This window comes from Brachypodium distachyon, chromosome 3 (genome assembly GCF_000005505.3).
Source record: "Brachypodium distachyon strain Bd21 chromosome 3, Brachypodium_distachyon_v3.0, whole genome shotgun sequence".
In the NCBI taxonomy this organism is placed as follows: domain Eukaryota; kingdom Viridiplantae; phylum Streptophyta; class Magnoliopsida; order Poales; family Poaceae; genus Brachypodium; species Brachypodium distachyon.
In genome coordinates this window covers 49,714,348-49,725,849 of record NC_016133.3, presented here as the reverse complement: position 1 = coordinate 49,725,849, position 11,502 = coordinate 49,714,348, and the positions used below count along the sequence as shown (strand labels likewise).

The following is an 11,502-nucleotide window of genomic DNA, read 5'->3' as shown; positions in this document are numbered from 1 at the left end:
GAGTGGGATATGGGAAAGATTTGTGACCTAGAACACTATGAACTGAGGAGGAGGAGAAGAAGAGAGGAAGTCATGAAATTGTGTCTTGGAGCTTCAGATCTCACTAACCCATCCCTGGGCTGGCTTGGAGAGAAAGAGAGGTGCAGGTGGTGGATGCTTCGAGGGAGAGGGGCTGCCCTCCTTTATGCTTTTTCCTTGGCTCTCTCTAATGGATGCATGAACATGTCAAGATCAACTTTTAGCTTATGCACTTTGCCACTTCTTAATTCTTCCTTGACACATAAGCAGACCCTCCACTTTTTGCATCTTTTTGCATAGATGTACTACTCCCTCCGCGATTTGTATAGATTCTATACAAATCAACGTCGCTTATTTCAGGACGGAGTGAGTACATAAATCCGACGGTTAAAAATTACTCTCTACGCACAGTACAGTGTGGTAGGAGAGGAGATGTCGCGAACTGAGCGTAGTTACGCTAAGATGGTTGGGTCCTTGTGGTAGAAACATCCTACCAAGATTCAAGTCTCCAATTTGACATGGGTGCTCGCATTTCGCTGGATTTATTCCAAGACCTAACCAACTTTGCGCTTTTAGTGGGAGTGACGTACCGTTAGCTACAAAATCTCTGTGGTGAGTTCGTCATGTGCCGGACCAGTTTTTTGGAGGTGCTCATATGGGTGTGAGTTCATAGAGTTGAATGTATGTGCGTGTTTGTGAGCGTCTTAAAAGAAAGAGAGAGATGTGTGAAATTCCTGTTTAGCCGTTTGGGGTGGCGTGGTTGTTCGTGAGAGAAAAAAAGAGAGCGCACCATCAAATTCCCCACCCCCGACTCAAAACCCTCGACAAGAGCTCTCGACATCGCGCGGCCGCCGCAACAATGGCGTCCCTCTTCAAGGTACGCATCGCCCCGAACCCTAACCACCAGTGCGATTCCCCCTTCTTCTCGGCTCTTACGGCCCGCCCCTTTGCTTTTCCAGGACCCGAGCAAGCTCTCGGTGTACAGGGACCGGCGGTTCTCTGGGACGCAGGAGGAGTTCGAAGCGGCGCTACTAGCGTCGCTGACGGTGTACGTGGGGAACATGTCCTTCTACACCACGGAGGAGCAGGCGTACGAGCTCTTCACCCGGGCTGGCGAGATCAAGAAGATCATCATGGGCCTCGACAAGAACACAAAGACCCCCTGCGGCTTCTGCTTCGTACTGTAAGCCTTCTTTCACCCCTAGCGTTTCCCTTGCGCCTTTTTACGGTACTGAAGTATGTCCTAATTTTTAAGGCAATGGCGTTGGCCCAGTTTTATCAAATTTTAGAAATCAGATGTTCAAATGTAGTTTGATGCTTGGAAAATCGCATTCTAGTTCTGGTTATGTATTGATTTTGATTCGTTGGTAGTTGTGACTTGTCAGAGGTTACCTTTGAGGCCTCATTTGGCTGTAGTGTATTATAGGGTGTTGGGGAGTATTTTCCCCTAGAGTATTTGGTGAAAAATTTCCCAACACCAAATACCCTGAAATACTCTTCCCCAAAAATACACTACAATCCCTTCTCTCAAATGTGTTGTTTGGTAGGCAGGTAATTAATCAACACCGAAGCTATTATTTTGATGCCAGAACTGTCTACATGAATTTGTGTGTTCAAAATTAATTAGGACAACAGTCACCAGATTCATTTGTCTGATTCTAATCAGACACCATTTGCCTACAGAGCGATCTATCAATAACGTAACTAGTTGCATGATCAAGACTGTCATTTGAATAAGATGAGCACATTACCAAATTATGACTAAAATAACACAGTTCATTGGAAAACACAAAAAATGCGCGGAACCTTGTCTTGCTTTCAAATATTTCAAAGAACTAGGAAGCGTTATTAGATTGAGTGCCCTGACCTGGATGGCAATCTTTGGCACAAATCACTGACCAACAGGAGTACTGTTTTTCATACACAAATGTTGCTTAAAACTCATGGGGATGCTACACAGCATAAATGAAGAAAGCAACATGTCATGGACAATAAATATTGTTAACTTCACTATGCCCACTTAACAATGTGTCTCAGCTTGCTTGCACAGAACATAGAAATGAAGGTCCATGCTAAGCAAGTAAATCTTTCAGAAAACTGGCGGCCATGGTATCATAATTCAAAGAAGCGTCTTTCAGAAAACTTTTTGTTCTATGTACATATGCCAAACTGCACTAGGAAATGCCAAAAGTGTCAAGCTTCATGCCGAACTGCACGACGAGAAGCAAAATTGAAGCAGCCTCAGCTGATGGACCTGCAACCACCATCAAACACATGTTATTTAGAGTGGAACTATAACCTGCAATTTTATTTCAGCAGAGAAAAATGTATAAAGCTAGATAAATGATATCACATACAGACTTGAACACAATAGCAGAATCTGTTATGAGAGGATCATGAAAAGAAGTTGGGGAGAAGATCAGGCCCAGTCACGTTGCAGCTAATTGAAGTGTACATCATGTTCCTTAAATTGATAATCTGGTATTGTAAAGATTTGTATTTCCAGTCTTTAGCCTTTTACAAGTATGTTATACTAGGATCAGGTGACACTTGCAAAATAGAACACGGCAAATACATTTCAGGTCTTGCTTAAGAACATGTCAAATCTCTAGTTTAGAGAGAGGTTCATCCTCTGAAATTAAAATGCTACAAATACAAGTGGTTTTTGTTTGCATAAAAATACGTATTAAACTGAAGAACTGAAACCTCAGTCTCATTTTAGTATCATTGTCAGGTTTGGGGCAGCAAGTGTCTAATAAGAAACAAATGTGCTCTTGTCAACTTCAGATCATAAATCTCTAACATCTTTCCTGATTCCAACTCGTGAGAAAACAGTAAAACATGTACAGGTGCAGACTCATGCCAGAACTTGTGAGAAAATTAGTAGGCACTAGGACCTGATTCGAACTTCAGAATACTAGTTAAACAGCTAATCACAAGTTCACAACATAACCTGATCACAATGTCAAACCACCCAGCAATGAGCACTGCACAGGACACATTCTACTCCAGTAATTGTACTCTGAGCTTCAAACCAATTTAATAACCCAAGGGAATAAGCTGAGAACACCAAAATCACAAGGAATGGCTACAGTATAGTAGTCATTAGGCAACAAAATTAATCACATGACAAAAAGAAATAACAAAAACGGCTGTTCATTTTTGCTAGCTAGGAACTGGTGAACAGCAAAGATTCATCGCTAGCTAGGAACATGTGAATTGCAAATAGCACGACATGTCACTCGGATACAGGAATATATCATCCCAATCCCATGGATCTTAGGCCAAGGAGAGCAAGAAACCTAGAATTACAGACGAGAGAAGAGGACGACGGAGACAAACCTCAGGCGAAAAATCCAGCCTCACAACTTGACGAGGAGCGGCGAGGTAAGGAGAGACGGTGGCAGGACCAGCGGCAGCAGTTGGTCTCGTCGGATTCGCCAGGAGTTGCCGTGGACTCATCGCCGTCAGCCGCCATGGACTCGTCGGCACGACGGAGCGCCCGTGAGCATCAACCTTCGCCTCCGCGACAGCTCGCTGTGCTGCCGCAGACACGTCGGCGTCGCCCGATGATTCTCTGGCCGCCGCGGAGTCGTCGGCAGAAGGAAGCGCCCACCGGGATCGGCCTTCGCCTCCGCGAGGCTCGCTGCGCCGCCGCCAGTCGTGGAAAAAACGCAACCCCCCCCCCCCCCCCACCACCACCACCACCACCCTCGCGTCTCGAATAATCGCCCACGAGGCGTGTATCTAGGGTTTTTTTTGGGCTTAGACAACTCAATACCAGGCTGCCAAACGGGCTGTGTAGTGGATCCGCAGGTATTATATTGGGCTGGTAATTTACATGAGTTTCTTCAAAAAAACAGACTACCAAACGAGGCCTGAATTGTGGTATTGAAGTGCCTGGTGCTTTTGGTGCTGCTGGGAATGTGTGAAATACCCTAGAACGGGAAAATGTGCTATCGCAGAGCAAATATGGGGTGTCTAGAGCAATTAGACGTTGTGCGATTCAGTTGCTGGTCCTGTGAGGCCTTGTTTGGCACTAGTGTTTCCAGAGTATATGCCCCAAATTCAAACACACTAGAAACCCCAAATGAGCTGTTTGGTAGGAGGGAGTTGGGGGGGGGGGGGGGCGATTACAGGGGATCATCCCTAGATTTTCCCCACAAAACATCTCATTATTGTTGTATCAATTAAAAACACTTCTCATACTAATGTTTTTGGGTGGAAATACCTAATACACTTGTTACTAAAAATACACTAGTGCCGAACAAGCCCTGAGGAGAAATACTGTAATATCGTGTCCTTGGTTCTTGTAGAACTAGTTATGAGTCTACAGGTGCATGCGCATTATGGTTATTTCCTTCAAAAACGAATCTGTTGTATGTGTCCTTGGATATCTTCTGCCGCAATATGTCACAAACTTTCGAGTGTTTTGACCTTATATGCTTATGGAAGAGTTGTTTTTTGATAGTCATATATCACATCATTGTGCGGTCAATTGGATTTTCTGCAGTGTGTGTTGGATGTCTTTGAAATTGGCAGATATCATCTATCTAGTTTGAACCAGTTCAATAGTGGCCTACCTTGTTAGCTTGTAATAGTTATGCCCACCCTTTATGTTCCTCCCTGTTCAGGTATTACTCCAGGGAAGATGCAGAAGATGCAGTCAAATATATTAGTGGCACAATGCTTGATGATCGCCCAATCCGTGTTGATTTTGATTGGGGCTTTGAAGAAGGCAGGCAATGGGGCCGTGGAAGGAGCGGTGGACAAGTATTAGCGCTATCTTTCTATTCGTCTATACCAAATTTATGTCCTTGTACCTGACTCATACTGATATTGTTTACTTCTTTCATAGGTCAGAGATGAGTACCGCACGGATTATGATCCTGATATCCTTTGATACTATTGGATTACCTTTTGCTGCACAGATGTCGATTTAGGACACTCAGAAAGTTCTTGCGTTTGTTTATATGGGAAGTGCTTTCAGCAGATCCATCCATTGATTATTTCTAAATTTGTTCGTTTATCTGTACGGTGCTGGTTGTTTTTTAGATGCTTAATTGGTTTTCTTGTTCTGCGCTTTTAGTTTAGAAGATGCATTTCCATGTTTCTTTTGTCTCTAAGTTACTCTTGGATCTTCCTTAATGAATCTAACGAAGAGGTGGCTATGGTAAGATGGTTCAGAAAGAGCTGGAAGCACAAAGAGAATTAGTTGACTATGGTGTAGGCTTTCAAACGAATGCTCCACCTCAGTGTAAGTTTCAAAGTTACTTGGTGTTTTTTACCACATGTTGTATGCATGCAGATTGCTTTTTCATCTCTTACCCATTTTTGTGTGTGTCTCCGTACACCGTACTAAAAGAAGCACTTGTGGGTATCAGAACTGTAACAACAGCAAGGTTTTTAGGATGGCACACAATTAGCAGTCTGATGGCCTTCTCATTTGATCCAATCCAGTAACTCCAGTTTCTTTTCATTCTTTAACCCTACCTTGCTTATCAGCCTGCTTTGGATTTTGATTGTTCTTTCTTTTCTTTTCGAGGAAACTGGCAGGAGTGCTGCTATTACAAGGAAAAGAACAAAACATTAAACATTTACAAGGAGATTGTTTTTAGGGGGGTGGGTGGGTGGGGGAATCCAAAAACCATGCCACCCACATGGGGACTACTCCCAAACCGCATCCTCACTAGCCCTAAACTGATCGATATCACTCATGGTCAACTGCACCACCTCGCGATATGTTAGTCTAGTTGCATTGGAAGTTGTCTGATTTCTTCCCTTCCGATTTTTAGTGTTGTACAAAAGTTTGGTTCTTGTCACAAACAACTTTTAGTGCTGTTCAAACCATTGCATACCTTTGGAAACATGATTTTGCTGCATGTATTCATTCATTCATTCATTCCAGAGTTTGTTTCCATGCTGTCAAGAGTATGCATATGGCCCCTGGCCTCCATTGCTTTCAATCCTTTGCAGCATATTTACAATCAGATGAGCTGGCTACATTGCACTATTGACACAAAATATTGAGCTTTTCATTTAAATATGCAGATGATCGAGCTGACCGGAAGAGAGGATACAGCGACCGGAATGACAGAGGTGACACAGCTTTCATGTATTCTTGTGTCTGTCTTTCCTTTTCTTTTGAGCTCGAGATAACAATATCTAATGCTCTGTCAGATTACCAACGGAGAAGATCTGCACCAGATATGTCCAGGAGAGCACCCGACTCCGATTCTCGGAAGGATGCAAATCAAGAGCCTGTACCTTTCGTCATCCAACTTTTCCTTTAATCCCCTTTACAAACATTAGAAACTTATAAAGTATACCATGATTTCCTTGACAGGAGAAGAATCCTAGATTTCGCGAGAAAGGTGATTCTGATGATGAAGATGACGATTATGATAAGAAACGACGGCGCTAAACCTGAGAAGCAAATTGCTGCCATATGCAAATGCCCAATGACTACAGTAGTAGCCTTATATATTTTATCCTGTCGTATGCGAATGACATTATGACTTGTTTTTATCTTGGGCTTTTCACATTTCTTGTGCATTTTATCATCAGCATATGCATATGCTGACCATGTGACTGGTATGATACTGTATTCGCTGACACTTTTTCATGTGTATGCTACTGATCAAGACTACTAGTTTCAAGAATAGGGACCAATTGATACTTGCCTCTGATTTGTTGCGGCTTCAACAAAGCTATGATTATTCACGGTGACATCACATGGTTGTTGAGAAGAACTGTAGACCAATCTGAACCTGATATTTGGGTAGTGAACTTTTGGCCGATGTTTTCCTTACATGTTTCTGTTAAATTTACAGATAGCCGTCGAGCTCAAATATTGAAATTCATAAAAGAGGGGAAAGGAAATACGACACTCGTACAACCCAGCGTAATGTCTCAAAGACTGATGAGCGTGAAGCTTCTTTTTTCTAGGACGAGTAATATGTTTCTGGACCGCATGGGACGTGCGGCTATTCTCTCTCTAATCGAACTTGAACTCGAGACTCCAACTCCCGTTTTCCAGCACCACGGAGTCGAGGTCGAGTTGCTCCTCGCCGGCATCGTCGTCTTCATCCGACTCCTGCCAACCGTCGTCCTGTAACGAGGGGCGCGCACTCCGGCGGGAAGTCGGCATCCGCGACCATCGCCTCCGGCTGATCAGCACGTACTCGCTGGTGTCGCACGTGAAGCTGATTACCGCGCGGGGGCAGGCCGTCGTGCTGCTGCCATGGATGCGGATGCAGCGGCTGTCATCGTCGTTGGCGGCTGCCAGAACAGCGAGCCATGCTTTCATCCGTGTTCGAAAGGATAACTCTCCCCGTACCCTCGATAAATGGCGAGAGGGGATCAACACCCAGCAACGGCGGGAGGAAATATCCATCAAACTGCAGTACAATCAGGAGTCCTAGTTCGGGATGGACAGCAAAACCAATACCCGGAGCTCTTTATTAAGTAAAAGTTTTAGTTATTGTCACCAGGACATCTCCAGGAACAAACGACTAATGAACAGAGATCTCAAGTTATCAGCTACACACCAACTATACAGTCAGGAGAGCAGCTTCGCACGAGTTGCAGGATCCTCCTTGTCTTCCACCAGAATCATGAAAACGTAGCCGAGGCACCAGAGCAGAACATATTGGTAGGGAACCCAGCACAACAGCGCCACAAGACTCAGGATACTCCCGACGTACTGTGGATCTTTGATATAACCGAAGGGAAATTCCGTCACCCACGGGATCTTCTTTCCAAACCGGACGCCGTAGTAGGTACCCGACTCACCGAGCAGCTGGTACACCCTGAAGGAAAATCGAGTATTTCAGCAACAGGTTAACAGAATGCCAAGCAAAGTTTTTGTGACAGGCAGTGAAATTTGCAGTTTTGATCTGTTAATGTAGAGAACGGAGTACATAAGAACATTGTGTACAAGTTGGTTATTCACTAATTTGTGGTGCAGTGCTTCCATAATATGTAATTCGAAAGTGGCCTCCATGACAAAACATCAAAACCAGAAAATTAACAGATTTCGGAGCTTGAATGCCTCACAGATTTCCTTGCAGTCTCTCCAAGTGATATGTAGTGTTGCCAAAAATTATCGAGCATAGAAATGTATAGGCATTACTGCATTAGCAAAGACTTTTTTTTTAACATAAGAAATATTCAGCTCCGTGTTACATTCACAAGATAACAGAAAAGTCGTCCAGAGAAAATAAAAGAAAAGAGAGACACCTAAAAGGTGATGTGGTTTCAACAGCCCGATCAAGCTGCAACTAGACCCTGTGTAGATCAAAGTCCCGCAACCTCTCAAAAAAAAAAGACCAAAGTCCCGCATTGTTTGCTAAGGCAGCAATGACTATAATCTCCAGGTGGACGGTTTCACACAAATCAATAAACATCATGGATTACTATGGTTGTGTGCCGATGTCTAGACGAGAGGGCATCAAACTCCAAATTGGAGGCATGTACAACGACATTATCCATGAGCAGGCAAATTCCTACTAACTTTCTTGCATCAGTTACACCAGCGAGCCCCACTGTCTTATAGCTAATATTGATTCCCAACTATCATGCTCAATGATCAACGACCCCACATGTTTTCAAGGTTTTTCAAACCCATAAACACGAACATTGTGACAAGAACCAGAGCACAATAATAGCACCTGAACATAAGGCCAACATGGCAACCCATTACTGAGAAAGAGAAGAACATCAACCCCAATAGATGTATTGATGAATTAAAGCACTATGAGTACACATTTGTCAACATAAGATGGCATTCCAATTCATTTCTTCAATTAGCGGAAATTAACTGTTTTGCTTTTAATCAGCCACAGGTTATTTTTCTATCTTCCTCATGATAATTAGTAAGAGAAACAATGGTTGTTAGTTCTACTTATATACTAAACTAGAGGATACCCCGCGCGTTGCTGCGGAAATAGCCAATGCATACTGGGCGTATTTTAGGGAGAGACGTCGCGAATAACAAATTAAAATATGAATTTGAGAGTCATGGATGAGGAAATATCTAAAATGAAAATAGAAAGCCTATAGAATTGAAGTATCAACAAAGAACTTAAATCCTGAATGCAATTACAATAATGTCATGTCCAGAAATGAGGACCAAGGATAATAATTATTGGTAAAAATATGGGCAAACAAACCAAATCAATTTGCTGCTCTCCGACCTGATCTTTTTGGTGGACAAACCCTGTAAAAAATATACTCCCTCCGTCCCATATTAAGTGACTCAAATTTGTCAAAATATGGATGTATCTATGCCTAAAGAATGTGTAGATACATGTAATAGAAAGTCACTTAATATGGGACAGAGAGAGTAGAAAATATACCAAGAGAAAACAAAACTGCAGAATGCAAAAATCACGTACAACACGTGGGTGTTCCTCCTCTCCGGAGGCTACCGCTGCAGCTACAGGTCAGGTGGGCATTATAACTGAAAACCAAACTCCTGAACCAAAATAACTGGAACCAAATCCTATTAGACCGAAACAGTTTTTTTCGATTGAAAAGCAGAATTTACTTCGGGCAATTTGGATCTTGCACTTGGGTACCCGAACTAACAGCAAAAAAGAAGCCAATACCCTACGTATGCACACCTGTGGCCTGACCCACCTGCAGGCCCAATAGCCCACCCAATAAAAGAAAAAAAAACCTCTAGGCCTTAACCCTACGGGCTACCATCCCCCGATGCCTTGATCGACGAATTCACGATTTCACAAACCCATCTCTTCCCGTCTGGCCATCTTCCAGGATTCACTTCTCTCTCATGCTCTTGTATGCCGACTCCAAAAATACCTAGCCGCCACACCGCCTGTTTCTCCAAGCTCTGGGAGCGGACGCGTCCCTTTGGTATGGTGCCTCCTCGGCGGAGCGCCCAGATCCGTGCGCTTCGTCCCGTCAGCGCGTCGGCCTGAGCAGGAGGCGGGGGAGCAGCACTGCAACGCATTCCCGACGGAGGACCTCGGCGTCGTGTTGGGGACGGGGGCGAGCGGCGCTGTAGGTGAGATGGTGGTATCTGAGAGGGTCGGAGACAGGCAGGGAGCCACCGGTGGCCAGAACAGAGGCGGAGGATGACGGCATGGCCTGTGGAAAACTCAACAGGGATGGTGAAATCGACATCGTGGTGGAGGCGGAGGCGAGGGCTTACAAAAGGTCATAAGAGGTGAAACCGCTGACAATTTTTCCATTTTGCTCGGCTCAATTAATCTCATCCTTTCGACTTCGCACAATAATTTTCCTAATTTTCATCTTCTTCCGCTGCCTCTATCGATTCCGGCCCACTAAGCATTGGCTCGTCCAGCCTACACATGTGACAGGCGGGCGATCATGAACGAACGCAACGGGCGGGGACTGGCGCACAGTTCGGTGCGGGAGTGCGGACGCAACGGCGGATCACTCGCGGGCCGACACCGGAATGCAATTCAGGGAATCTGGAAATTAGGTAGTGGGTTTCCTCTGCTTAAATATGGAGGATTAGAAGGTTGGATGAATGCTGACGTGGAAAATTAGAAGGTGGGGTGAATGCTGACGTGGATAGGCTGCACGTGCAGTTTGCTAAATTAACTGCACTCAGTGGGCTTCAACTTTATAGAGTTTATAGATACACATGCCATTGTTAACTTGTGTTCATCATTCTGTAGCACCGAAATTACAGATCCATCAGCATCAAAATTAACACGAATATACTGCAACAAAACATTTCTCTTCAAAACCAGCGAAGAGAAATGATAACCTGACAAGTCTGAAGTCTAAACCTGATAACCTCTACGAACCATACAATACACCCAGTTCAGTTCATCCGTGGTAGGAAGTTCCGAACCCACGAACTTTATGGTGGCATATTAAGCCCCCCAAAATTTGCAATTTAGTGAGGTAAACAAAATTTATAGTTTCTCAAAAGCATCGAAAACCTAGAAGTTGAGTTGCAGCTAATCTGAACCGCGAAGAGAGGCTGCGTCTGGTGCTTACTTGAAGTTGAGGTACTGGCCGCAGGCGAGGAGGATGAGCGCGCAGGGAGGCGGCGGCCAGGAGAAGGAGGCGACGGAGGCGAGGGAGAGGAGCTGGAGCGCCTTGAGAATGTGGGAGACCTGCGCCATGCGGCGGCACGGGTTGGCGCCGCGGCCGCACAGGTCCACCCACCTCTGCGGGTAGCTCCACAGCGCCCAGTAGAACGGGAACGGCAGCAGCACGCCGACGCCCGCCGCCAGAGCCGCCACGCCCACCATTTCTGGAGGTCTAAAATTTGCAGCACTGATGAGAGCAAGCGAAGTGTTCGACGGTTTGCCTCAGTGCCCTTGGAGTTACGCGACGGAAAGGGATTAGTTTTGCTGGCCCAGCACGTTTTGCTCAGCCAAAGAAATAGCAGCTTGTTGACGATAAGGTGCACGGTTGAGTGTTTGAGATTAACTAGCTCAAATTTCTGAATTCTGATGCTAATTCATATGTCAATTAAGT

General features: G+C 44.7%; 2 protein-coding genes across 2 annotated transcripts; one reads left to right on the top strand and one right to left on the bottom strand.

Moving 5' to 3' along the window:
- The first annotated feature begins 737 nt into the window (after window positions 1-737).
- Window positions 738-6,747, top strand: LOC100823085 (nuclear cap-binding protein subunit 2). Its single transcript, XM_003575294.3, has 8 exons — window positions 738-895; window positions 978-1,201; window positions 4,653-4,791; window positions 4,877-4,910; window positions 5,177-5,275; window positions 6,070-6,117; window positions 6,199-6,281; window positions 6,365-6,747. The coding sequence occupies exons 1-8, from the start codon at window positions 878-880 to the stop codon at window positions 6,440-6,442; spliced, it is 723 nt and encodes a 240-aa protein (XP_003575342.1). The 5' UTR covers window positions 738-877; the 3' UTR covers window positions 6,443-6,747.
- Window positions 6,748-7,449: 702 nt separating this feature from the next.
- On the bottom strand, window positions 7,450-11,385 carry LOC100822772 (phosphatidyl-N-methylethanolamine N-methyltransferase). The gene is made up of 2 exons (XM_003575293.4): window positions 11,017-11,385; window positions 7,450-7,829 (listed from the first exon to the last, which is right to left on the bottom strand). The coding sequence occupies exons 1-2, from the start codon at window positions 11,271-11,273 to the stop codon at window positions 7,580-7,582; spliced, it is 507 nt and encodes a 168-aa protein (XP_003575341.1). The 5' UTR covers window positions 11,274-11,385; the 3' UTR covers window positions 7,450-7,579.
- Window positions 11,386-11,502: the final 117 nt, after the last annotated feature.

What these genes read in the sequence shown, in the direction of transcription:
- LOC100822772 (XM_003575293.4), bottom strand. Translation starts at nt 11,273, where the DNA reads ATGGTGGGCGTGGCGGCTCTGGCGGCGGGCGTCGGCGTGCTGCTGCCG. An exon ending in GGCCAGTACCTCAACTTCAA is followed by an intron (nt 7,830 to 11,016) that starts GTAAGCACCAGA and finishes ATTTTCCTTCAG; the next exon opens with GGTGTACCAGCTGCTCGGTG.
- LOC100823085 (XM_003575294.3), top strand. An exon ending in AACGAATGCTCCACCTCAGT is followed by an intron (nt 5,276 to 6,069) that starts GTAAGTTTCAAA and finishes TTAAATATGCAG; the next exon opens with ATGATCGAGCTGACCGGAAG. An exon ending in CAGCGACCGGAATGACAGAG is followed by an intron (nt 6,118 to 6,198) that starts GTGACACAGCTT and finishes ATGCTCTGTCAG; the next exon opens with ATTACCAACGGAGAAGATCT.